Raw genomic sequence first — 27,649 nt, forward strand, 5'->3', positions numbered from 1 at the left:
CTTCTAAAGAAGGGTCCAGACCCGAAACGTCAGCTTTCCTGCTCCTCTGATGCTGCCTGGCCTGCTGTGTTCACCCAGTTCTACACCTTGTTATCTCAACTCCAGCATCGGCAGTTCCTACTATCACTCTTGTAATATAGTCACATTGCTGACACCATTCCCAAACAAAACTCCTTTTTTCTTATCAATTTTTTCTTATTCTCTTATCTGCTCCTACCCCGATTAGTATATCGGATTGCTCACAAAAGGGATGATTCTACATATACCAAATCGTCAGAAATGACTAGCTTCAATATGATTCTATGATCACTAGGTCTCCTGTAGCCCAGAGTTGGATTCCATGAGCACTAGGTTTTCTCTAGTACCAGGTCAGTGTTAGCTTTCCCTGCCTTCTGGATTTTCTGTTCAAGGTTCCACTATCCAAATGTCATACTAAATGTTAATGGACTTTTTGACTACAAAGATATGGCAGTCCAATCTGCCATATTCCAATCTTAACCAGCTTGGTGCCAGTCACTGGGTGGTGACCAAATACATAGGTGGAATACAATACAATGCAATAACATAACAGGTCATGTTACATGGCCACAAAATGAAGAATAGAACACTTCGTTTATATGCAAGTAACCTTTTCTGTAATTGAAGCTGCAAATTGAGTACAGGTTGCAATTTATGTCAGCTTAAATGCTTGGAAATACAATTAAAACCTGTACAACTAAAAATATGTATGTGTATGAGTTAGCTGATAGTGGGATTATAAGCAGCTATGTCAAGCTAGAAGGAATCCGGAAACTTGCAGTTGATTCACCCTGCAGGAAACAGTGCATTTGTTGACTTTACAATAAGTAGCTGACAGCACTAAGATTGGCAAGAGCCCAGCAGGAACGTGGGCATATGTGAAAGCAAAAATCAGCTTTCAATGTAATGCCCAAACAACTGAGGAGCCAACACTCATTATATGTGTTCAAATATTAATAATAATTACTTAGATGAGGGAAGCAGGTCTGTTCAAAAATGCTTCCTTTTAAAGACAAAAGAGGGCAAATTAAATAAAACATGCTGTAAAGAAAGGGAAGAAGACGGGAACTGCTATAACTCAATAAAAAAATGCCAGCGTGTAAGTCTTTTTCTTTGATGGATGGGAGAAGTGCATGTCTAAAGTCAAACAGATCTGTCACCTGTACGTTTAGGAAATTAATTAAAATTCTGTGATATGATTGTTACTAAACATTTGCATCTCTCCCTACTTGCCCTTGTCTTAAGAACTGTCTCTTCAATGTTCCCAATTTGACTGTGAGTTAGAAGCAAAACAGAGTTATTGCACTGTTTGGAAGTAATGTACTTACATGGCTATTGTAGCTCTCTGTCAGATTTGGCATAATGACCTCAGTATGTCCTTTCGTTCCCATGGTTCCTGAATCTAGAAGTGGACACTGATTTGATACACATCGACTAAGTGAGAAGACAGCGAAACAGAGTCAAGTGTTAACAAGCAACAATTGCTCCAAAGAAGTTAGCATCTTTCATAGAAAGAAGTTACGAATAATTCATATAAGCTAGATAAAATGCGCACCTTGTGGAATTTACATTAATTTATCTCACTTAAACAAAAATACTACTTAACATGAAAGCAATAACAAATTAATTAATAAAGATTGATAATTATTATCTTGCCTACTGTGATTGCAAATCAAAAAGCAAATCAATTGGTGCAAAGCACTTTGGAATGTCTTTGCATTGTATAAAATTATAGGGGTAGAGCTCTTGACCAGATATAGTGTAACCCACATTTTAAAAAAATACCAGAATTATAGATAAGATAAAAATTATGCTTTGTTCCACACAAGTTTCTGCAGTTGCCTATGTAATTTTAAAAAAGAATTGTGCCAGAAGCTAATCCTGCCCACGTATCTGGCCTTGCTCCCAGGATAGCTTACTCATCATAAGGAGTTTCCCTAATTGAAAATCCATTTGGAGGCCATTCAGAAAGTCGTAAAAATTAAGCTGGTATTTACTAAGAAACTCATTACAACTAGTAGATGGTCTAGTATCAGGGTACTGTATATTTACATGTTATTTTAAGAGTAATTTTCAGCTTTTAAATGTTGAATTATACACCAGTCCTGCATTAGCACTGATTAGAAGTGCTTCCCTTTTTGATATAAACCCATTGTAAGCTGCACCAGGCAACACCTGGTTACCATTCGTTCATATTAAAGAATATCTTTTGAGCAAATTTACTTAAAGTGTTGCCCAATTGCGGAGGTTCACAGCAGATTGTGCACTTGCCAATTTCAGAATGTGTCGCAACTGAAAACTCAACATTTAAATTAATTCTTAAACAGGCTCCAATTTGGATACAAATGAGAGCCCAGATCATTCCATTGTATCAAAACAGAAACTCTACGCATGCCAATTCTTTGTTTCTCACAGCGCAATTTTACATTTCTCCCCCCACATTCAACATTGAATGTCCGGTTTATTGTCATGATGTGGAGGTGCTGGTGTTGGACTGGGTTGGGCAAGGTCAAAAATCACACGACACCAGGTTATAGTCCAACAGGTTTATTTGAAAGCACAAACTTTCAGAGGATAGCCTCTTCGTCAGTTTTATTGTCAGTTATTATATTTAGACAGGTACTTCTGATTAGGTGACATCTTTTTTATACTTTGCAAATCACAGCTACAACCTCCTTCCTTGCTTACTTTGCACATGCAACAATAAAATCTTAAGATTAATTAGAAGAGGCAATGCTGTAAGGTGACAATGGCTGAAGGAGTTCCTGATCTTGACTTTTAATTAAAAGTTTGAAATGCTGGAGAAACAGCAGTTCCGGCAGCATCTGCGGAGAGAGAAACAGACTTAACCCTATGAGTCTGAGATAGTTGTTCTTCTGAAGAGAGAGTCGGATATGGACTCAAACGGCAAGTCTGTTTCTCTCTCCGCAGATGCTGCCAGATCTGCTGCTTTTCTTTCAGATTTCCAGCATATGCAGTATTTTGATTTAATTCAACTTTTAAGTTGTTTCTTTTATTAAATTCTTTATTTAGTTTTTGGATATTTTGCCTAATTTTTCAACTCTAACTCTACAGAAAGCAGTTGGTTACAGCACAAAAGTAAGTCATCTGGATCACTGCATTCATGCTGGCTCTCTGCAACAGCAATTCACCCTAGTGGCTCTTCTCCACCTTTCCAATACAGTGCTGCACTTTTCTCCCTTTTCAGACAATGACTGAATTTACCTCCACCACATTCTCAGGCAATGCATTCCACATCCTCACCACTCACTGATTAGAAAAAAAAATCATAACCATTGGTTATTTTGCCAATTACTGTAAATCTGTGCTTTCTGGCTCTCCATCCTCGACCAATAAGAAGTGTCTCTCCATCTATTTTGCCCAGTCCCCTCTTAATCATATCTTTTGTAAATCAGCTCTTCTCCAATGAGAACAGTGCCAGCTTCTTCAATCAATGTAAATGCAATTCTTCATTCTTGGAACTATTCTTGTGAATTTTTTCTGCACCCTCTCTAATGTCTTTACATTCTTCCTAAAGTGCGGTGTTCAGACAGTGCTTTAGTCCTATCTTGTTTCTGAATTTGGCTTTACCCCCGATGAGTTTTATTATTGTTTCTTCTTTGTGTCTGTTCCCATTTGGTTCTGCATGAGTTCACTTTTCTCCTTTCCTTGGAATCCCTTTGTAAGATTTCACTTTTACCCTATTGCATTCACCCAATGCTAGAAATCAAGTACATTCAGACACTGATGTTCCAATACGACTAAGCATGCATACTAGAAGACAACTTCTACAGACAAAACCTTGCCTCCTAAGAAATGAAACAAAGATAAAAGGTGGACAGTTAACAATGAGCTTTTATATCATTGGGAATGTACTCAATAAAGGTTAGCACCATATATGGATTTCTTTGGTGGATAGCAAGATATCAAGATGACAGACTATGCAACTTAGTTAATCTACTTATTTAAACTGCCTATTACTAGTATGATTTTAGAGAAGAATAAAAATCAATTGAAATATTGCTCAATTCTCACTAGCGTTTTGTACAAACATAAGCAGGGTTTCAAGATCCTATTGGATTATGTAAGGATTATATTTTACCCAACTGAAAAAGAGATTGATCTTCTCAATCTTTCCTTGTGTGTCAAATTCCACAGGCCTATCGCCTGAATTATCTCCAACATTTAGCGATTAAAAGTTTAATTTTCTAAATGATCAAAATCTTTTTGAATGTAACTGCCCTGCACAAAACTTGGTACCGTTCTGACTCTTTTCTAAGTTTCATCGATCTATCAGTCAATGAAACACACTTGGACAAATTGAGATGGCTTTTCCCCATTTAGGCATCTCACACTCTGCAATTTAATTTCACGGTTTACCCTGTCAGCATAACATCGATAAGACAGTTAGCTGTTTGCTGACATTAAAACTTAACCAGTACCTGAACAGAATGCTCACAGAATGATTGTGAATTTGCTTGGACAAAATGAAGCCAGTGCATAGTTGGAATTTATTTGTCTGGGGTGGCCCTCAACTGGCACCAGAATCAAAATAATGATTTTCAGCACAGATCCCCAATTGTAAAGAGAAAAACGTATGAAAAATTGTGGATATAATTTTAAAAGAATGGAAAACCACTCCCTCTCTGAATTCCAAGATAACAGATACAATGCAACATTTTCATTTATCACAAGCCAATGTTTTATTACGTTTTCATTTACTACAAGCCAGATTGCACTGACCTCCAAACAGCCTCACACACAGGCCCACATCCCTCACCCCACCCCAAACAAAGTAACCCCATATGGGGTTTTTAACCATCGCTAACCCACCTAACCTGCACATCATTGGACTGTGGGAGGAAACCAGAGCACACAGAGGAAACCCAGGAAGACACAGGGAGATTGTGCAAACTCCACACAGCCATCCAAGGCTAGAATCAAACCCGTATCTCTGGAGCTGTGAGGTAACAGTGCTAACTACCATGCCAGCCATAGTGTAATCCTTTACATCCTATCTACAGTCACCTTCTCATTTATAAACTGGTTACCTGTCGACGTATCTCCTTGCTTCCACATTATCCAGTGCAGTGATGACAACATCCATTTGGCTATAAAAATGATCACAATAAATGTTCTCTGTTGATGGACATACTTTGTTTAGGTGAGAATCTATTTTTATCTGGGGATTTATTGCCAAGGTGGCTGCTGCAGCTGTGTAGCTCTTTGGTTTCTGATGAGAAAACAGAGGACTCAGATTAATGTTTTAAGGAAAACACTGAATATATTGGTAAACGGTCAGAAGGTGGGGAAATTGCAGCATAGGGATAATGTTACTGCATTATTAATCCAGAGGCTAAAGCCAAACTCTGCAACCCAAGATGGGTTAAAACCCCACTATGGAATTTAAATTCAGTTAATAAATCTAGAATATATAGCTAGTCTCAGTAATGGTGATCATGGAACCGTTGTAAACATCCATCTGGCTCACCAATGGCTTTTAGTGAAAGAAATCTACTGTCCTCACTTTGTTTGAACTCCACAGTAATGAGGCCGACTATTATCTGCCCTCTGAAAAGGTCTAACAAACCACTTTGTTCAAGGGAAATAGATGGTGGCCTTGCAAAAGGGACTCACATTTCATCAAAGAATAGAATAAAACTGATCACCATAAAGCTACGGTTCCTGGAGCTCAAACCTAACTGCAGTGGAGCTAAAGTCCTAAAGTGCCAAAGGCCTGGGTCCCTCATTTGCTGGAAATTGCAGCAACAAGAAAGGGACACCTTATCAAAACACATTGGATAGCACCAACTACAGAAATGGCAAAAAGATACATGCACAAGCTGCTGCTCTCAACAGTCATTAAGTAGGGAAAGTGAGTGCAAATTGCTAGAATGGTGGAAATTAATACCTTGTGCCACCTCCCTGCACTATTTTTGTTAAAATGGACTAATTTAACTGTTGCTGCCTGCACTCTACTGGTACGTTTCAGGCTAAGTCTCAGGCCTAGACTCCCTATGAGGCCAGACTCTGGTCACTCCAGTACCTTAGAAACTACCTAGCGTTTTGCTGGCATACCAGTTGCTCACCTCTGAGAAGGGTGTGAATTTCAAGAGACTGGCTGGTGATAAATAGCAGGAGATACAGATTAAGAGTCTCGAGCTCCAGGAGCATTAAAAGACACAAGGTAATGCATTCTGACTGTTCAGGACCATTGAATTCTTGACAGTAATGTATACATGAACACATGGGAGGCAGTGGCATATCATTAATGTCACTGGACTCGCAATCCAGAATGTCATCGAGGACAACAGAACAAATCCCACAATTGGCAGGCAATGAAATTTAAATCCAATGGTTTAACTGGAAGTCACCATGCCTCAAACAAGGGGGGAGGTCAAGAAGGTGGGGCCTTCATGGTAACCTTAGCCAGTAGGAGAATTGAACTAGTGTTGTGGGCATCAATCTGCATCGCAAACCAGATGTCCAGCCAGCAATAAAGAGTTCGTCTAATGGTGAGATGTAACAATGGTCATTTGTTTAAAAATAAAATCTGGTTCACTGAAGTCTTTTTAGGAAGGAAATCTACTATCCATATGACTCTAGGCCCACAGGAATATGATTGACTCTTAGATGCCTTCTACACAATCAGGGATAGGCAACAAATGTAAGTGTGGCACGTCTGTATGTAATATATGTGGACTGTACAATTACTAAAGCATTTCATGCAAGGTTGAGCAATATTTTAACTTTTAAGGAACATCTTCCTTTCCTGGCAAACATACATTGACTAGTTCTGGTTTGTTCATTATAATACCTGTATGTGTTGGGGTCTGAAGAGAAATTGCCTATTTAAATTGGATTTTTCTATTAAGTCAGGATCTGTGATAGTTATCTGCAAAGGAATCACAACAAAGGTTAGATACAAGGTTAACACTATATGCATTTGATCAAGTTAGCTTTGTTCTCTCCCCTTTTTTTTATAGACGGCAGTGTCAAGATGAGGCTGATAAATCTAGTTAACACCAAAAGTGTCTGTAGCAGTTAATAGCAATGTCTGGCTATAAACTAAAAGTATTAAAAATTGCTTTCAAATGTAGTCAGGTCTAAGTTGGGTGACATAGCTTTCAGGATCATCTAAATGAAATGTAAACAGTACTCAATTCTCTAGAGCATGTTCATTCACAAGATTATTCACAACTATCAAAACTCCAAAGGATGTAAGAATGATAGAAATGGTAGGAAGTGAAAATCATGGATAAGTTAAATTTAAAAGGAGTGGACTAATTTAAAGCAAGTCTCATAATCCAAAGTTAAAAACGTGACAGGCCCTCTTGTGGCACAGAGGTCGAGTTGGTTACTTTCTGAAGGTTTTGTTTTAAAATAAAAAAACTCAGACAGTAGAGACCTCCTGCGGGTCAATGGAAGATCATTTGTAGGAGTGTAATAAATGGTCTCGGGGAAAAAAAACTGTGCTCAAAATTAGACTATTTTGCAAAGCCAATTTTTACTTAGATCTCTGCGCAACCTCATTTGCATATTACATGTAAAATTTTCCATGAATGGATAGTGAATTTTGAATTGTAGTTTTAAAAAAATGGAATAAAAAATTCATTGATAAATTTCATTGGTTAATATGGTGTACACTGATTAATACAGTTGAAAATTGGTTTATTACAAAAGAGTAATTTGAATCAATGCTTCGTCCAGCATTCACAATACTCATGTACAGAACCCAAAAATGTCACTGCCTGTAAAAATGGTACATAGCACATAACTGCTTCCAGCATTGCGCTAATTACCTCATCGTTGCTGCAGTGACTGGCTTGCAATTACAAAAGTGTAGCAATGGATGCGTTTACTTGATCACTCCATCAGGGGAAAGATACATACCATTCCTCTCTTCTGGCCTGTGCTAACACCAAGCAGAGCAAGGTTCTTCAGCATTTCGCAACCAATTGCGCCACATCCAACCTGAAAGGAAAGTTATTTTTCCTTTTACCCACTAAGACTCTGTATGTGGTACACTTAAAGGTTTAAAACAAAACGGATTTCAAGGACACATCTTAGAGTACAAAAATCAATTCAGAGCACAGGCACTTTTGAATCAATAAAGTTTTTTCAGAACCCTGTCCATATTTCAGGCATGCAAAAGTGGAATAAAAATATGAAAGATATTAGCCTATAGATTCAATTAGCATGCATTGCAAATGTGATGTGCCTTCATAGATGGTGTGATGTGTAGAAGATCAATCCCTCATTAACCCTAACCCTAACTACACAATTCTTCATTTTCATTATAGTGACAAGAGGTCAAATTCAGCCATTTGTGGCTTCTTCTGTGATGTTTAAATGGGCAATGAACACTCCACTGAGCACCTAACTAACTCTAATACTAACAACGTGACTGAACATATACAAACATATTAACCACAACACAAAAGAATAAAATTAAAGAAATGGACTATGATTAAAAGAAGCTATAAACAATTGTATTTACTTTTTTTATTCATTCATGGGACATGGGTGTCGCTGGCTGGGACAGCATTTAATGCCCTTCCATTGTTGCCCTCGAGAACATGGTGGGGAGCAGTCTTCCTGAACCACTGTAGTCCACTTGCTGTAGATTGACTCTCAATGCCCTTAGAGAATGAATTCCAGGATTTTGACCCAGCAACAGTGAAGGAATGGCGATACGTTTCCAAGTCAGAATAGTGAGTATCTTGGAGGGGAACTTGCAGGTGTTCCCATGTATGTGCTGCCCTTGCCTTGTAGGTGGAAGTGGTATCAGTCTGGAAGGTGCCGAGTAAGGATCTTTGGTGAATTTCTGCAGTGCCTCTTATAGATAACACTCACTGAGTGCCAGTGGGCATCGGTAGTGGAAGAAGCGGATGCTTGTGGATGTGGTGCAAATCAAGTGGGCTGTTTTGTCCTGGATGGAGTGAACTTTCTTGAATGTTGTTGGAGCTGCACCCATCCAGACAAGTGGGAAGTATTCCATCACACTCCGGACTTGTGCCTTGTAGATGGTGGACAGGCTGTAAGGATTCAGGAGCTGAGTTACTCACCCCAGTATTCTTAGCCTCTGACCTGCTCTTGTAGCCACTGTATGATATGGCAAGTCCAGTTGAGCTTCTGGTCAATGATAACCACCCCAGGATGCTGATAGTGGGGGAATTCAGGGATGGTAACACTACTGGATGTTGAGGGACAGTGGTTAGATTGTCTCTTATTGGACATAGTCATTGCCTGACATTTCTGTAGTGCAAATGTTACTTTCCATTTGTCAGTCCAAACCTGGATATTGTCCAGATGCTGTTGCACTTGAACACGGTCTGCTTCACCATCTGACGAGTCATGAATGGCACTGAATATTGTGAAATCATCAGCAAACATCCTTACTTCTGACCTTATGATGGAGGGTAGGTTCATTGAAGATGATGTTTGGGCCTAGGACGTTACTCCGAGAAACTCCTGAAGAGTTGTTCTGGAGCCGAGATGACTGACCTCCAACAAGCACAGCCACCATCCTACATATCACGTATGACTCCATCTAGCAATGAGTTTGCCCTGGATTCCCATTGATTGCAATTTTGCTAGGGCTCCTTGATGCCAGACTCGATCGAATGCGGCCTTGATGTCAAAGACTGTCACTCTCGCCTCACCTCTGGAATCCAGCTCTTTGGTCGCTGTTTGAACCAAGCTGTATGGAGATCCGGAGCTGAGTGAACCCAAACTGGGCTTCACTGAGCAGGTTATTGCTGAGCAGGTGCTGCTTGATAGACAATTGATGACTCCTTCCATCACTTTACTGATGATCAGAAATAGATTGATGGTACAGTAATTGAGCTGGTTGAATCTGTCCGGCTTTTTGTGCACAGGACATACCTGGATGATTTTCCACATTCAAACCATACTGCCATTTCTTCGGTGTTGTTGAGTCAAAATCCTAGAACTCCCTCCATAACATCATTGTCGGTGCACACGTGGCTGTAGTGATTCAAGAAGGCAGCTCACCACATCTTCTGAAGGGTGGTTAGAGATGGATAATGAATGCTCATCTAGCCAACAACAGCCACATTATGTGAATGAATAAAGAAGAACTGTCTTTAAGTCCATGTTAGAAGTGTTATCAAGACTCATGAAGCTCACGGTCTCTCACTGTGCAGTTGAATATTAATGTCCACAACTAGGAAGAGGCAATGAATGCGACCTTGCCAATATCATGCATATTCCTGAAACAATCTGAAAACAAAACTTACTTTAAGTGCATTCTGAAGACAGAAGCTTTATTAGCAATCATGGTAAAACTTTTGTGACCAGCATGCTGGCTTACCTCATGCAGATAGGGTAAGCACCACAATGCAATTTCCTGATTTCATTTTCTTGCCTGCCACATGTTAGCAGGCGGATACTGCTTTTGATCCATTGTATGATTGTGAAATATATCCTACATGAAAAGTACTGCACCTAGAGTGTACAATAATGTGTAAACAATGGCCTGATTTTCCATGATATTAATAGAAATCACCAAAATTAGGTGTCATTACTCCTCTGAAACGGACGGCAACTTTTGGAACCAGCACGTCAAACACAAGACCAGAAGTTGCTAATTTTGTTATTCTGATGACGTAAGACAATATTTATATTATTCACTTACTATGAAAACATTGAGATTGTTGAGTTTTTGACACACGGATTCTCCAACACATGCACGTAGAGCATCATATCGATCGCCTCTGTATTAAAAACATAAATTATATTTAATTACTATGCAATAACTCCAACAGCATGTACATATGGCAACGTAAATGGAAAGCATTTTTACCTGAGCCCCCAACACCACCCCCCGCCCCCAAAAACATGGTCTCCAACTTCAGTTTTAAGAGGTAAAAGGAGTTCTAATCACCACGTAAGATTTTCTCTTTGCTCAGCCCTCTTTTTGCTGTCTGAAATTTTGAAAATAAATGGAAGTCAACATGAAATGGCCAAATATTGCCACAAGTCTTTTCTCATCATTTCTGAGCTTCCAGCATTCAGTCCTGCAACTTGTTACCAGAGTTCCATTAATTCAGGAACACATGAAGTTTAATCATCTATCGGGTATATAGGGATACATTTCCCAATTTGAAAAACCCACACACAAGTGCACAACACATCCTTTTCACATACCTTGGTTGGAACTGATCACTACTAACATCTTCAAGAGGGTGAAGAATCTCTATCACATCAAAATATAGCTAAAAAACAAGAAAGACATTGTCATGCAATGCAATAAAATTCATTAAAACTGTCTGAAAATAATATTGTCAGTTGCCTGACAATACTTACCCATTGGTGAAGAGGAGAAAATTTGCCCGTCAGTGCCTTCAAAACTTCCTGGCTGATGATTCCACCAAAGGCAGCAGAGAGGGGAGCCAAATGTCCTCTTGCTGTTCTTGAAAGCCACTTAACAATCTCTTGATTTATAACAGCCTGTAATACAGAAGATACACTGAAACAAAAGAAAGCATTCATACTGACTTCACCAAATATGGAGCCACTGACATCTACTTAAAAGGTCTAAAAGACCAATGCTCGTTTAATTTTGTGTAAGCATTAACTGGGCCACAAGGCCTGGTATTGCTTGTCAACACTACTAGATAGAAAAGGACTGAAAGGTAGCAAATGCAAGCCAGTTTTCAAAAAAGGAGGGAAGGAGAAACAGGCAACTATTGGCCAGTTAACCTGATAATAATTAATAAAAATGACAGAATCCAATTATTTGGTAATGATAACAGCAGACTTGGAAAATTATAATTCTATTGCGAAGAATGAATTTTTATTCTGAATGTGATTTCCAGGCTGCTTGATTTCAATCTTGCCTGCAAGGAAGACAATAATAGTCTTCTTAAATGATTTTTGCGTACTGCTGCTTGCAAGCTATAGCACCACTGGGTTCTTTGTGTTTTCATCCATTTTGTATAACTCCAATAAGTCTTACCATAAATTTCGCTGAGCTTTTAGCGTGAGCATTCCAGTCTGATAATGTGCTTTCCACTTGTATTGGGTAATCTGCCTAATTTGTGGTGGAGGATGTCACTTAAGAAAAAAGTCACTGTGCCACTTGGTTTTTCTCAGCAAATCCACTAGCTGATAATGGAGGAAGGAGGAACTATAATTCACTCAAAACGCAACAAAAAAAAAACTTGAATGGTGACAGTATGCTCCTTTAAAAATCCTACTGCAATTCCTATTTAATTTTAGTTGCTGCCTTATGAAAACTGGCTGATTATGTCTCAGATTACAACTTCAATGATTATACAATTGATTTTGGTGAATAAGTTATATCTGTGTGGAAAGTTTGTGCTACCTGGTAAGGTGCATTTCCAAGGCCAGCTTTTGATATTTCAACCTAGAGTTGTGATTGGTTTGATGCAGCTCTTTAAATACTGTAGAATACTAATACTTTTTAAGCTAACAGCTAATCATTCGCTATTAAAGTGAACATTCTCCAAAATACTGCTGGTGGCATTTTACAGATCATTCTTCAGATTGCTTTCCCATTAGAAAAAGAAATTAATGTATGCAAGTTACTTAAAAGCCTGTGTCTATTGAAGGTTCTTTTGAGCATACAACTCCAATTTTCCACCAGCTGAACAATAAAATTGTAGTAGCTCTAGCAGTAATGTTTGAAGAAGATAAAAGTAGAGAAAATTTGATGGAAGTGTTGAGAACCATGAAGAATCTGGAAAAGTAGAGGGGGAGACAATGCTTTGGTTTTTCTTTCTTCTACCAACAAAAGGACACCAAATTTGAGGTGACTGTCAAAAGAAACAAAAGTAACATGAGAGAAAAAGAACATCTTTATACACCAAACATATGTACACTGGAATTTAGTAACTGGGTGTGTGGTGGAGGCAGACACAATCAAAGTCGTCAAAAGATAATTATGTAAATACATGCAGAGAGAAAAAAAACAAACAAACAAACAATCAGCAGGAAAAATAAAGGGGGTGCAACTAAGGGAGGTTGCTCTTGCTGAGAGCTGGCATAAACACAATTGGCCCAACTGCCTCCTTCTGTATTGTAACCATTGTGTGATTTTGTAGAAAGAACTACAAAATCGTTATTCATAAAGCTGCCTCATAATGATTAAGTCCTGTGAAATACAAGGTGACCCAGAGCTATACAAAAGCTCTCATGACTGAAAAGTAAGATGGGTAAGGCACATGCTGACTAAGCCAATGGCATGGCTCTGTTCCCTATATCTAAGTATTTCACAGTGAATTATTGTTGAAGTTGTCAAAGCAGCAATGAAAGCCAGAATTGTACAGCTCTGAGCTAATTCTTAAAAAATCCCAGACTACAGAAAGCCTCAGTCAGAGAGAAGACTCTTGGGTGGATTGTATGTGGAAATATGGGTTCATATACCCAGTATCCTGTTGTTTGCAGTACCAGCACAAGTTAAAATAGTTTACAGCTTTGCTGAATAGTAATGCTTCTTAAAACAGGCCTAATACAAAAGTCTTGAGTTGAAAGATTGAGAGAGGGTCATTCATCATGGATTGAGGGTCTGGGAAAATGTTATTCTGGTCACTGTTTACTAAAGCAAATAGGCCTTAAGTGGTCTATATAAACACAGCAACAGAATTATTTGGAGAGGTTAAGATGTACTGAGTATATTCAGATCTTCTTGACTTCATGTTAATCTGATGCCACTTCTGTTTGTCTTTTGAGATATTGTGATTTAGTGGTTTTATTACTGGAAGTATTCATGAAATGTAGAGATCGAAAGTAGAATTGGTAAAAGAGTTTTCAGTAAATCAGTATGCTGTACATCAAATCATTGAGTGCAAAGTTCCAGAGTTTTTTTTTTAAGTGAATCATGAACTCAATCATACTAGAAATAAGATATAATTGCCTTGAACAATTACTATTGTTATATAACATGAACTTGTTAAAGACCTGATTCTATAATTGTTACATGTGATATGTGTACACTGATGTTTAAAATAACAAAACTAAACTGAACAGGTAAGCAAACTCAAAAGAAGTTAACTTGTCAAGTTTGATGTCAGTCTGCTTATTTATCCAGACAGAAAATTAGGTGAAAACTTGAACAAAAACAAAGTTGCTGGAAAAGCTCAGCAGGTCTGGCAGTGTCTGTGAAGGACAAAACAGAGTTAACATTTCGGGTCCGGTGACCATTCCTCAGAACTGGAAACTGAAAACTGAAAACTTGAAGATGTACTATATCTGGAATGTTAATCAGTCTCCAAATAGCACTTCCACACACCAAAGCTCCCATTGAACAAAGAACATAGTCCAATAGCTTTAAGAATTGACTAGCTCTTAAGTATGAAAATTTTCATAGGAACAGCCAGCTTAAAAGATGAATACAGTCCAACACACAGCCATGCAAGCTGGAAGGTATGGAGTGTGACAGCTTCAAATGAAAAACATTCATCAAGCTTGAAACACTACTAAATTAATATGGTGACAAGAAAGACCTGTGGAACAACACAATGTTTTCTTCCACTCACATGACATGCTACAGGAGGAGGGCAGGAGTGAAGTTCTTAATTTTAACAGCAGGAATCCTAGACATTATAACCATGTTTTATTTTGCAATAGCTCATTTGTGTATTTAAAAATAGTCAATTCCCTGTGGTACTGCTTGTAACTAAAGGAAATAGTCTGTCTTTTTGTTGGGTTTGTTCTAAAAGGCAACAGGAATTCAGTGCCACTCTGGAGTACAGAAGAATGACACATGTTCCTACAATAATAGTGCTAGAGATTATACTGGTACTTCTGAAGCAAATAAGTGTTATATTGTAATGTTACAACAATGTTATGTACCTACTTCACTGGGCAATGCAACAGTGACATCCACTGATCTTAATAAATGGAGTGTGACAGCAACTTCCATTAATTTCAAGCATCTGGGGGTGAGTAGGTGATACAGAATCATACAGTACAGAAACAAACCCTTCGGTCCAACTCATCCATGCTGACCAAGTTTCCCAAACAAAACTAGTCCCATTTGCCCATATCCCTCTAAGCCTTCCCTATTGATATATCTGTTCAAATGTCTTTTAAATATTATAGCTATACCTGCATTTACCATTTCCTCTGATGATTGAGAGCAAAGTGAATAGGCATCGTACAAGAATTATCCATTTATTTCACTGGACTGGAGTTGTAACAGCAATACACACTAATTTCATAGGATTGGTGGTATGACAACAGTACCCACTGAGATCAACGGAAAGGGGACATGACGACATTACGCACAGACATCATTGGACTGGGGGCACGGAAATGTTACTTAATGAACTTTGGCTTGGAAGGTTGAGTACTATCCATTGATATCAATGTAAAGTGGGGGCATACCCACCAATTTCAACTGACTGGGGCTATGACAACAACACTGACGGATATCAACACAAAGCAAGCATGATAGCATTCCCCATTGATTTCATTGTAATGAGGGGTATGGCAGTGTTACTCATTAGTTTCAAGTATCATAATCAAGTAGGAAATTCCGAAATGTTCAAATAATTTTCAAACACATGCTCATGTTCTCAAATTCTTTCTTGCTGTCAACCTACACAAATCACATGTTTGAAGCATATGCTCCATTGCAAGTCCTGCACAAAAGTAACAAAATTGTCTGACATACTTTTAACCAAACTGTTCTTGCCAGAAGCTGCTAAATATAGTTTAGTTGCAAGCATTATTGCTAATAAAACAAAAATTCTCATTGAAAAATTACTCACCTTATTTTTCAACATTTCATTTACAGTAATAGCCAATCTCAACAGTTCATCTGCATCTTGGAGACACCTTATTAGAAAATAAAAACCCAAATCAACTTTAGTTATGCTTATGACCATTACTACAAAAGTACATCTTCACAAAAGTTTTAAATTAATCAGACAGCACACACAATTTATACAAAAAGAAGCTATTCTCCATCAGGCCCTCCACACTGCAACCTCGTCAGTGAAATATGCTTCCTCAGCTTCCATACACTATGACTTCCCACGCCCATGAACTTCAATCTCCGTCGCAACTCACTTTCCTCCTGAAAGACTGATTTCATTAATCACCCCCTTAACCTTTGTACTACCACTGATTGAGCAGACAGGTCTTAAAGGACATAGCTGATACACTGGGTCTGCAACAGGTGGTGATGGAGCCAAGACGAAGGAAAATCTACTTGAGCTTGCCCTTACCAAGTTACCTGTCACAGATGCATCTGTCCACAGCATCGGTGAAAGTGACTATCACACAATCACTCTGGAGACAAAGTATCATCTACACACTGAGGATAGCCTCCACTAATGTCATATAGCATGACCTCAGCACTAAATGAGACAGACTTCAAACAGATTTGGCAATTCAAAACTAGATACTCATGAGGTGCTGTGGGCCATCAGCAGCAGCAGCAGCAGCGTTGTATTCAAACAATCAGTAACCTCATGGCCCTGCATGAACTCCATTTCACCATTCCTATCAAGCTGGGAAATCAATACCGGTTCGATAAAGAGTGCAGGACGTTATGTCAGTGATAGCACCAGACACACCTAAAAATGAGGTGCTAACCTGGCAAAGCTACAGCGAAGGGCTATATATGCCTAATAGAGAAAGTAGCATATAATAGGTAGGACTAAGCAAACGCAGATCAGATCTAAGCTTTGCATTCCTGCCACATCCAAATGTAAATGGTAGTGGATAATTAAACTAACAGGAGAAGAAGGTTCCACAAATATCCCCTTTCTCAACAGCTGGAGAACCCAGACAATCCATGCAAACCACAAGGCTGAAACATTTGCATCCATCTTCAGACAGGAGTGTCAAACATATGACCATCTTAGCAAATTCGTCTTAAGATCCCCAGCATCTCAAAGTCATTCCTCATCCAATCTTTCATAGAATCCCGACAGTGTGCAAGCAGGCCATTCTTCTCATCGAGCCCACACCAACTCTCAGAAGAGCATCCCACCCAGACCCACCCCCTACCCTATCCCTGCAATTTCCCACCCTAGACATTATGGGCAATCTAGCATAGCCAATCCACCTAATCTACACATCTTTGGACTGAGAGAGGAAACCAGAACACCCGGAAGAAACTCACGCAGACACGGGGAGAATGTGCAAACTCCACACAGACAGTTGGCAGAGGTTAGAATCGAACCCAGGTTCCTGCCACTGTAAAACAGTAATGCTAACAACTGAGCCACTGTGCTGCCCTTTTGATATCAAGAAATGGTAATGACCATCTCCAATTATCTAACCATCACCCCCTGACTTTCAATGGCATTACGACCAGTGAATCCCCTGCTATGAACATCCTGGGGATTACTATCATCCAGAAACTAAACTAGCCATTTAAGTATTATGATTACAAGAATATGTCAGAGGCTAGGTGGTCTGGGGCAAATACCTCACCCTCCTATCTCTCTAAAGCCTGCCCACCATCTACAAAGCACAAGTAAGGAGTGTTTCGGAACACTCATCACTTGCCTGGAGGATTGCAGCTCAAACAAACAAAACAAACTTCACATCATCCAGGACAAAACAACTAATTTGATTGGAGTCCTATCCAGCACATGTAACATTCACTCCTTTCACCGAGGCACAGCAGCCGCAATGTACACTATCCAGAAAATGCACTGCAGCAACTGATCCACGTTCCTTAGCAAACACCAACAAGTACAAGCACAGGAGATACATGGGACCACCACCTGTAAGTTCCACTCTAAGCCATACATCATCCTTACTTGAAACAATATCATTGTTCTCCACGTTAGCTGGGTTAAAGCTCTGGAATTCTATTCCTAACAGCACGTGCATGTCCCTCTACCCCAAGGACTGCAGTAATTCAAGACAACAGTTTCTCACCATCTTCTCCAAGGAATTTAGGAATGGGCAATGAATATTGGCCTAGCCAGTGATACTGATATTGCATAAATTAGGTTTAAAAAATGACTCCATATTTACAGTCACCACCTCCTTGATCTTCCCATTTGGCTCTTCATTTATCACAATACATCTGCAGTGTTAATTTTCTCAAACAATCTTTATCCTCCATCTGTAAAGGTAAAATCACTAAAATCCTTACCATCTCCCAACCAAGCTATATTCTTTGTCAAACTTTGCATGGTCCAAGAGCAAAGGATTTCAGAATGAAAAGCATATGGTGCACAAGTGGTGTAATTAATTATTGCTATTTTGACTGGACCACATTAAGCTCGGTCAATACAGTTTGGAGCTGGAGGAACACAGCAGGTCAGGCAGCATCAGAGGAGCAGGAAAGTAGACATTTCAGGTTTACACCCTTCATCGTGAACAGGCCTTCGTCTCCTCTGTAAAATTGCTCACTATTCCAGCTTTATCCTGGAAAGCAAATATAAACCTGGAGTCCTTTCCTATATAAGTGACTATCCTCTTAAGTTCCTCTGCCCTACCTTCTCTAAAAATTAGACTGTGATTTGCCTTGCCACTAAGGTTGAAACCACACATTGAGATAACTTTGCCACATCTCCCCCTTGCCTTGCTGACCAAGCCAAACTTTCTCAAGGCTCTAAACAGTACAGCCCTAAAAGTATCTTTCTCAAGAATCACCCCTCTTCTCCCTCACTCTTTCTCAGCTTGTTTTATCCTTGAAACCAGTCTCCTGCCTTGACTCTGCTCCTATTAAATATTAACTATTTGACATCAATTTCTGACCTCCGTGCCAGCTATCTCTAAACAGTTTCCTCCTCTCAAGTATTATTCTCCACTCTTTGAAATCTGTCATCATCACCTGCACCTCAAAAACCATTCCTTTGATCCTTCTCTGCATGTAGGAAACTGGCATCCCATTCCCAAACTTCTCATTTGTTGCCAAAGTCCTTGACTGTACTGTTGCCTCCTACATTGAACTTCCATAAAAATTTTTGTTTGAACTTTATCCTCAGGTTTCTGCCCTGGCATAGCATTGAATCACCAGTATTCAAGATGACAAAGTAAAAGGTAAAGTTGCCAAAGTCCTACTGACCATATAGCGGCTCTCTCATTAGAGCGAAACAACTGGTGGTGATTTAACCTGAAGGTCACCGTGCCTCAGGCGAGGAGACAGGCTAAACAGAAGAGTCCAACATGGAGTTTGGCAACACTGAGGCAATAGAAAGGAGGTAAAGAGGGATGGCATCAGTGACACATGATAGCTGATCCCACATCTACAGACAACATCAAGGGTAATATGTAGCTGAAAAGAAGTTCTTCAGTTCTGATGAAGGGTTACTGGACTTGAAACAAACTCTTTCTTTCTCTCCATAGATGCTGCCAGGCCTGCTGAGTTTAGCCAGCAATTTCTGTTTTTGTTTCAGATCTTCAGCATTCTCAGTTCTTTGCTTTTCTGTAAAAATCTAGACTGGTGTCAAGCAAGGCTATCTAATAGCCCTTATACTATTTACAATGATCCTCCATATCATTCTGGTAAATTTACCCTAAAATCTCTCTAAGACCTTTGTATCTTTCCCAAGTGTGGTGCCCAAAATGGGACAGAACACATCAACTAATGCCTAACCACTGATTTAATAAATTTTTAGGTCAATTTGTATGCCTTTTAACTTGTATGTCTAGTTACAAGGGAAAGATCCCATATGTTTGTGAAAGATTCACCAGATCTTTCTGTTCCTGTACAACCTTTAAAATCACTTACATTTGGTTTACACAATCTTTTCTTATTCTTGCCAGCAAAATATAATCTATTCATATTTTCTCAATTTAAGTTTCACTTGCTGTGTCACTGCCCATTTTGTCAGTCCACCTCAATCCTCCTGAAGCCTGCCATTATTTTCCTCAAAGTTTACAGCAATTCCATGTTTCTCTGTCCTTTAGGTTTAAAAAAAAGCAATGATCCTAAATCCAGCCCTCTGGAACATCACCAACACTACACTGAAAAATATCTGTTCACCACTGTTCTGTTATCTGTGTCTTAATCAATCATGCACCCTTATTTTTAGTCCATGGTTTCAATTTTGCTAACCAGTCTATTAAGCAGTACTTTTATCAAATACCTTTCAGAAAGTACGCGCGCATGCACAGACACACACACAGACACAATTAGATTTACCTGGAATGCCTTCTTAAATGAGTTAAAATTATCTATCTTTTAACTTACTTTCCTGGACTCACTTGGTTGAACACATACCATTAAATAATATCTCATGCTTAATAATATTGTGCCATTAGCACCTAATTAAACCTCAGTCAGACCATTACATTCAGCATTAATGATTAAAGCCATGAGCCAATGGATCAATGACATCAAAGGATTATGTAAATAATAATGCCCAGCACTTGTATTTTTCATATTTATTAAACCTTCAGTATTATGATGCTAAATGACAGAAGTATGCCTTTACTGGAAATGGTAGCCATGATGTGGAGGTGCCGGAGTTGGACGGGGATGGACAAGATCAGAAATCACATGACACCAGGCCATAGTCCAACAGGTTTATTTGAAAACAGAAGCTTTCAGAGTCTTACTCCTTCTCCAGGTGTTAGTGAGAGAGGTAGTATTAGACATAAAAGATCAAAGGATCACACCGCTGCTGAGGATGTACTAAACAAACCTAAGATGCTGTTAAATCTTTAATCAGTTAGAAGGTTTTAATTGATTAATTGTATATATCCCTGAATTCCTTTGAAGTCACTGGCCTGTGGGAACTAAAGATTTTATCAGGGTAAAGAAGTGATATTTTAGGTCAGACAATGCAGGTTAGGTATGAGGCCTTTTTTACAATTTGTTTGTATTTTGGTTTGGAGTCAGAATGGCTGTATTTCTAAAGTAGGAATTTATAAAATGCTACACTGACTGACTGTCTATAAATTGTGAGCTTTTTGAACAAAATAGAACGTATCTGCAAAAACAAATTTATCCCATAGATTCACGTGTGTCCATGTGAGTGTGCCCGTGAGAGGGGCGAGAGTGTAAGCCATCTGTCCGCTAAGATTTTGGAGCGGCATGGTGGCTCCGTGGTTAGCACTGCTGCCTCACAGCACCAGGGTCCTGGGTTTAATTCCACTCTTGGGCAACTGTCTGTATGGAATTTACACATTCTCTCCCGTCTGGGTGCTTAGTTTTCCTCCCAAAGTCCAAAGATGGCAATGCCTAATTGCTCATAATGTCTAAGCATGTGCAGGCTAAGTGGAATATCCATGGGAAATGCAGGATCATAGGGATAGGATGGGGGGTGCTAAGTCTGAGCGGGATGCTGTTTGGAGGGACATTGTAGACTCAATGGGCTGAATGGCCTGCTAACGCAGTGTACGGATTTTATGATACCTGGTTGTACATAATGAATCTGCATCTCTTATTTCATGATCACATTTTTTGCCAGTAGACTCTTTTAACCATGCAACATAATACATGAAATACTCACCCTATGTTTGGCAGACGTTTGTATTGCTCTTGAAATTTATCCAAGGCCAGCATGGCTGTATGAATCTGCAAGGGTGCCTTTTTTTTAAAAAAAGAAAATGTCTATTTTATATATAAGTGAAGAATTTGGGCATTTTTAAAAAATACAGGAATATTAAACACAAACTCGTGACACTATTTACCTTTCCACAGCTTGGATTGACTGCCAATACTCAATTGTACAGTGGCTGCAAAACACACCCTACAACCAAGACTGGCTAAATCCCAGATATAACACATTACAGCATGGAAAATATGCTTGAATTATTTGATATAATTAAAAACAAAACCAAACAAATTTCCTGCTTTGAAGAAGCCAGGGTTTCAGGTCTCTTCCCCATCAGAGTTGTTTGGTAACATCTGAATGGGAGGCTCCACTCATATTATTGAACGTGAGCTATTCTAGAGACACTCCGTCACAGGAGAAAATGCAATCTGATTGGGCATGCTCTGCACTTGTGACCTGTTTGCTGCGGTTCTGTCATTTGCACTTGGATTTGAATTTGAAGTCAACTTGAAAGACTAGTGCCTATGAGTTGCTCCAGTTAATCCTCAGTAAGAAGAAACGGAAGGCCATCCAGGGAGAAAGACCTGAAATTGCAATACAAGTGCCTTTTTGGCTGACTTTTAGGTCGTTCCCTGAACAGAAACATTCACTCTCGGTTTGAATTTCCTTCAAAATGTCAATTTTCCACTTCAGAATTTTATTTCAAAAGGAGGGGATTAGAAGATTATTTGTAAATTGCATCATAATCCCTTTTCTGGGGTTATTTTACTATTTTAAAGCATCTCAAAACATGCTCTGAAAAGAAAGAAATGCTATCAATCACAAATGAAAGTTAAGGAGGTACAGATTTGATTTACAAGTTGGATACCAAACTGTGCAAAATTCGTTAGAATGCTGGAATTAGTGTTCAAATTAATACCTTTCTCAAGGAGAGTACAACAAAAAAGACTCATTCATATCACGTTAAACATCTACATCAAACTTTTCAAGACTTATGCTTTCACGAATATGGTATGGATTTAATCTTAAAGTCTTAGCTGGGTAATTATAACCTTCTGGCTTAGCCAAAAGTACAAGTTCAAGCCCTAATCCAGAAGCTTGATCACAAAACCTAGACCAATACTTCAATGAAGTACAGCAAGTTCACAATTCAAGTTGTGTTGTGTTGCATTCCTGAAAATCACAAATTTAACTGACTCGTAGGTTCCCAGGAATCGATATCAAACCTGGAGTTAGGTTTCTTCAGACATTTCCTGCCTGGAAATACCAATGCATGAATTGAAATACTCTACTGGACATATGCAGCATTGTGCTTCCCTATTAGAAATAACTTGAAAATGAAATAAATCACTAATATAAAATAAAAACTTTACTGTTTTGTACTTCAGGGCCGTTCCCACCTGAACAAAAACTGTTAAAAGCTTAGAAACACAGAAAACAGGAGGAGTAGCTTATTCAACCCTTTCAGCTTGCTCCACAATTCAATATGGTTATAGTGGATCACTGAACTAAGTACCCTGTTCCTGCTTTCTCCTCATACTCTTTAGCCCTAAGAACAAGAACTAACTCCTTGAAAACATTCAATGATTTGACCTTTCAAGTTAATGTTAATTCTGTTTTCTCACTACCGACGCTGCCAGATTGGCTGAGATTCCCCAGCAATTTGTCTTGTTTTAGATTTCCAGTATCCACAGTTCTTTGGGGCTTTTTCTGTCATTTGCAAACTTGGAGATACTAAATTTAGTTCCCACATCTAAATCATTCATACATATTGTGAATGGCTGGAGTCCAAGCACTGATCTCTGGCCTAGTCACTGGCTACCTCTCAGAAAAAGACCTGTTTATTCTTACCCTTTGTTTCCTATCTGCCAAACAGTTCTCTATCCACGTCAGTACACTAACCCCAATCCCGTGTGCTTTTAACAGTAGTATGTTATTAAACGCCTATACTCATCAAGGAAATAACAATTAAAATAAATTGTAAAATATAAAATGTAAACACTAAAATGTTAATAATCAACACCTACAGTAGTTTTAAATTGACCTGGGTCCACCTGATGGCACAAGTTCACCAATGCATGGTAGTCCTAGAACTTCAGGAGCTACCTAAGATCGTAAAAAATACCAGAAATAGACCATTCAGCCCATCAAGTCTATGCTTCCATTCAAATATATTTTCCTATCTTTTCCCTATAATCTTTGATTCTCTTATTGATTAAAAATGTCTATCACAGCCTTGAGTGTACTTAATTACCCAGCTTGAACAGCTCTCTGTGAGATAAAGAATTCCACAGATTCACAAACCTGAAGGAAGAAATTCCACTACCCGCACCAATCAATAGCTGCCATTAGTTGGAGGCCAGGATTTCAGTGCAAATTCAAAACAGAAGCCAGCAGCAATTTGTGGTGGTAACAGGCACTACAGACTTTAAAGGCGTGAACAGAGGGCAGGAATGGGAGTTGGCATGAGAGACCGAGGGTAGGGCAGAAATATGAGCAAGGATGGAATTAAGCTGGGAGCGTTAGGAACAACTGAAGTCTCTGGTAATGTCAACAGATATAAAGGTTTTAAAAGTAAGAATGGAGGAATGAAGTGGGAGCAAGGTGGAAGGGCCTTCAGCACTGAGGGCGGGAACAGAAGAACTGGGGAAAAGGTAAATTTGAGCAGGCAGATCATAGCACAGGATGTCTGTAGCAAATGATGTAAATTGAAGTCCACAATGTTAAATGGTTATAATGACACTATTAATTATGTTAAAGCAGAATAATGTTCAGTGACTCGACATTAAGCAGGAAGTTACTGTACTAAAAGAGATCTTAAGTATCAATTTTTGGTTCAGACATTAACGCAGCTGCTCTCTTAGAATTCTTGTTTACTTCTTTGACCGTAAGTTTTACCTAGACACATTTGCAACGTCAATCTACCTTTTGAAGAATGGATTCTAAGCCATTTTAAAAAAATCCCATTTTATCTTTGTGGTTAAAGGTGATATGTTCATTCATAGATTTTCAAAGACTACCTGGAAATTCAACCTCCAGAGTCAAAAAATTAAATTCTATAAATATGAACTTTAGAAGCTGCAAGAAAATAAACAGAACCTGACCAGCATTTTTTCATCCTTCTCGTTTAACTCCTGACTTCAATACCACATTATTGATTCAAACTGATCACATTACTCTGGAAGCATGACATGACGCCACATCGGATGACCTAGCTGTCTGAAATTCTATTCTCAAAGATTGTTAAAGGGCACAACATTGTCAATGTCAGATCATCCTTCTACTTACAACTGTAGTGTAATAGGCAACCAGAGAAGGTTTTGTGCAAACTTGTTGGACATTTTATATCCCATAATTCTATAATAACATGAACTGTATTGCAGTATTGTTCACGTCTTGTTCCTGCAACATTGCTTTATACTACTCTATATTAATCCAATAAAATTTGCTTTTGCAGTGTTGACCAAAATGATGCGTTACAATAACAGTAATATATTCATTACACAGGTGTGCGCTTCGGCTTTCTCCAAAAATCATTAAAAAATAAAAACAGGTCAGTTCTGTTGACTGACCAACATAAACAGGACTAGTCGACTCATAATTTGTATTTTCATATTTCACAAGTTTAATATTGGAGCAAAGCTAAAATTATTTAACATTATGAAACCAGGTGTGAAGGTCTGAATTAACTGTAAAACCAGATTATTTTCTCCAAGGTAATTGTAGTCTTCAAATTCTGCCTGTCGCTCTGTCTAACTCTGCATTTACACCACAACTGCAGAAACAAACTGCTTTGCATCAATATTAGATGTAGCATGAATGCATCAGAATGATGTCCACCTAAAAGCCTACCTCACTTGAACAGGCAAACAGGTTCTAACAGTTAACAATCTGGTCATTTCTATAACATAAATCAGGGGGAAAAAAAAATTTTCAAACAACTGACAACAAGGGAAATTTCCTAAAGTGGGTTAAGTTTTTTCAACAAATGGTAACTCATCTTTACTTGTACTAAGGGTGAAAATAATAACGAAACAAAAACTAAAATTCTTTCCTTTGAAAATAAAAAGTTGTAGTATTACAAGCATTTATGTTGTATCAGTTTGTATTGTCATCCTTAATTGTCTGGTCACTGATTCAGATGATTCCAGTCATTGTCACTCAAAAGCAGTGTTGAAATGGAAACTGTAAGAAATATCACCATGTCACTATGTTACGTACAGAAAAACTTCACACATAGAGAGATTGTTTTTAACAAAAAGTCTCAAGACCTTACTGTGGTATTGTTGACCAGAGTAGTAACAGTAAATATGATGCTTCATTGAGCTCTCTAATTGATCGAGTCCTATTCTTATGTAATGTTATAGGTTCTAGTAACTGTTTACAATAGGAGAATATCAGTCCCATTAACCTTGTTTTAAAAAGCTTGATAGGGCATAAGGAGCTGTCTGGCAAGTTATCTTATCACCCAAGAACAGATCGAAGGGTATGTGTGAAAATTCTTTTTGTTTAATTTATTCATTCACAGGATGAGAGGTGTCGCTGGCTAGGCAGCATTTATTGCCCATCCCTAATTGCCCAGAGGGCAGTTAAGAGTCAACCACATTGCTGTGGGTCTGGAGTCATGTGTAGGCTAGACCAGGTAAAGATGGCAGTTTCCTTCCCTAAAGAGACATTAGTAAACCAGATGGGGTTTTCCAACAATCGACAATGGATTCACGGTCACTGTTATATTCTTAATTCTAGATATTTACTGAATTCAAATTCCACCATCTGCCGTGGCGGATTCGAACCTGGGTCCCCAGAACGTTAGGTCTCTGGATTAACAGTCCAGCGATAATGCCACTAAGGCCATTGCCTCCCCTACTCTTTGCAAACATTATATTTGAAGTAATTTGAAGTCCCACCTGCGGTGAAATAAATTTTGGGTGGCACGGTGGCTCAGTGTTTAGCACTGACCCCTCCCCACAAGGGACCCATGTTCGATTCCAGCCTTGGGTAACTATCAGTAAGGAGTTTACATATTCTCTCCGTGTCTGCGTGGGTTTCCTGTGGATGCACCAGTTTCCCCTCTCAGTCCAAAGATGTGCAGGTTGGATGGACTGGCCATGCTAAATTGCCCATAGTGTCCAGGGATGTGCAGGCCAGTGAGTTAACCACGGAGATTGCAGGTTTACAGGGATAGGGTAGGGGGGTGGGTCTGGGTGGAATGGTCTTCAGAGGGTCGATCTGGACCTGATGGGCCAAATGGCTGCTCCCGCATTGTAGGAATTCTATGAATTAGGAAATTCAAAATCATGCATTCCCTTCCGATCTCTTTATTTCTCATTGCTCTGTTAATTCATAATGGGGTGTTTTGCTGGATGTCAACTTAGGTGCTTAAAAGAAGTTATTCGCAACTACCTAGGAATAGTGATTGAGCTCTTGGAGCATGGAATGTCTGGAGAATACATATCTTATGCAAAGGCTTAGAAACAATGAATTATTTAATGAGTTGATTACAGACAGCTTCCTGACTCTAATCTTAGCCAAAACCACATAATTGTCTGGTCATGTTTCATTAGCACCTCTTAAAATTCAATACAATTTACACAAACCTTCTGCTTCTATGATGCTGCTTGGCCTGCTGTGTTCATCCAGCTCTGCACCTTGTTTACTCAAACGTGACTTGTAATGCACATCTTAGTTCAGCACAATTTGGGAAGTCTCAAATTGTGAAAAATATAATCTCATAGATCATGTCCAGTCAGAAATGTTTAAATGAAATTCAATATTTAGTCTGGCACTGCCAGCAAATCAATCAGACGCTGCATTAGTGTAAAATGGGACGTGTTGAAATGGACAGTTTACCCTCTGGAGAATTCTGAACGAGTGAAAGGTCAGATTTTTTTTAAAAAATTAAGAGTGAAAACAATTATTTATTAAACAGCACTAACATTCACTGTCTAATATCTGTTTTAAACCATTGATAAAGATAACTGCTAGTCATGGAAACACAGAACACTTACAGATCAGTGTCTGTGAAAGTGTCTGTGCCAGTTGAGAAATAAGCTATCATTTAATCCCACTTTTCAGCATTTTGTCTAACACCCCTGGAGGTTACAGTGTTCTAAGTTCATATTCAGACGCCTTTTAAAAGAGTCGAGGGTTGTGCCTCTACTACCCTT

General features: G+C 38.8%; 1 protein-coding gene across 1 annotated transcript in view; it reads right to left on the reverse strand.

Annotated features, from left to right (window-relative positions):
- uba6 (ubiquitin like modifier activating enzyme 6) overlaps positions 1-27,649 on the reverse strand; it is a 102,153-nt gene that overhangs the window by 24,158 nt on the left and 50,346 nt on the right. The window contains exons 12-20 of the mRNA XM_048621056.1: positions 21,438-21,514; positions 15,780-15,846; positions 11,350-11,493; positions 11,191-11,258; positions 10,679-10,757; positions 7,912-7,992; positions 6,836-6,913; positions 5,070-5,251; positions 1,347-1,452 (exon numbers count right to left, since the gene is read on the reverse strand). Of these exons, the coding sequence (XP_048477013.1) occupies positions 1,347-1,452; positions 5,070-5,251; positions 6,836-6,913; positions 7,912-7,992; positions 10,679-10,757; positions 11,191-11,258; positions 11,350-11,493; positions 15,780-15,846; positions 21,438-21,514 (882 nt within the window). The remainder of the gene's footprint in view (positions 1-1,346; positions 1,453-5,069; positions 5,252-6,835; positions 6,914-7,911; positions 7,993-10,678; positions 10,758-11,190; positions 11,259-11,349; positions 11,494-15,779; positions 15,847-21,437; positions 21,515-27,649) is intronic.

This window comes from Rhincodon typus, chromosome 3, assembly GCF_021869965.1.
Source record: "Rhincodon typus isolate 14 chromosome 3, sRhiTyp1.1, whole genome shotgun sequence".
Taxonomy (NCBI): Eukaryota; Metazoa; Chordata; class Chondrichthyes; order Orectolobiformes; family Rhincodontidae; genus Rhincodon; species Rhincodon typus.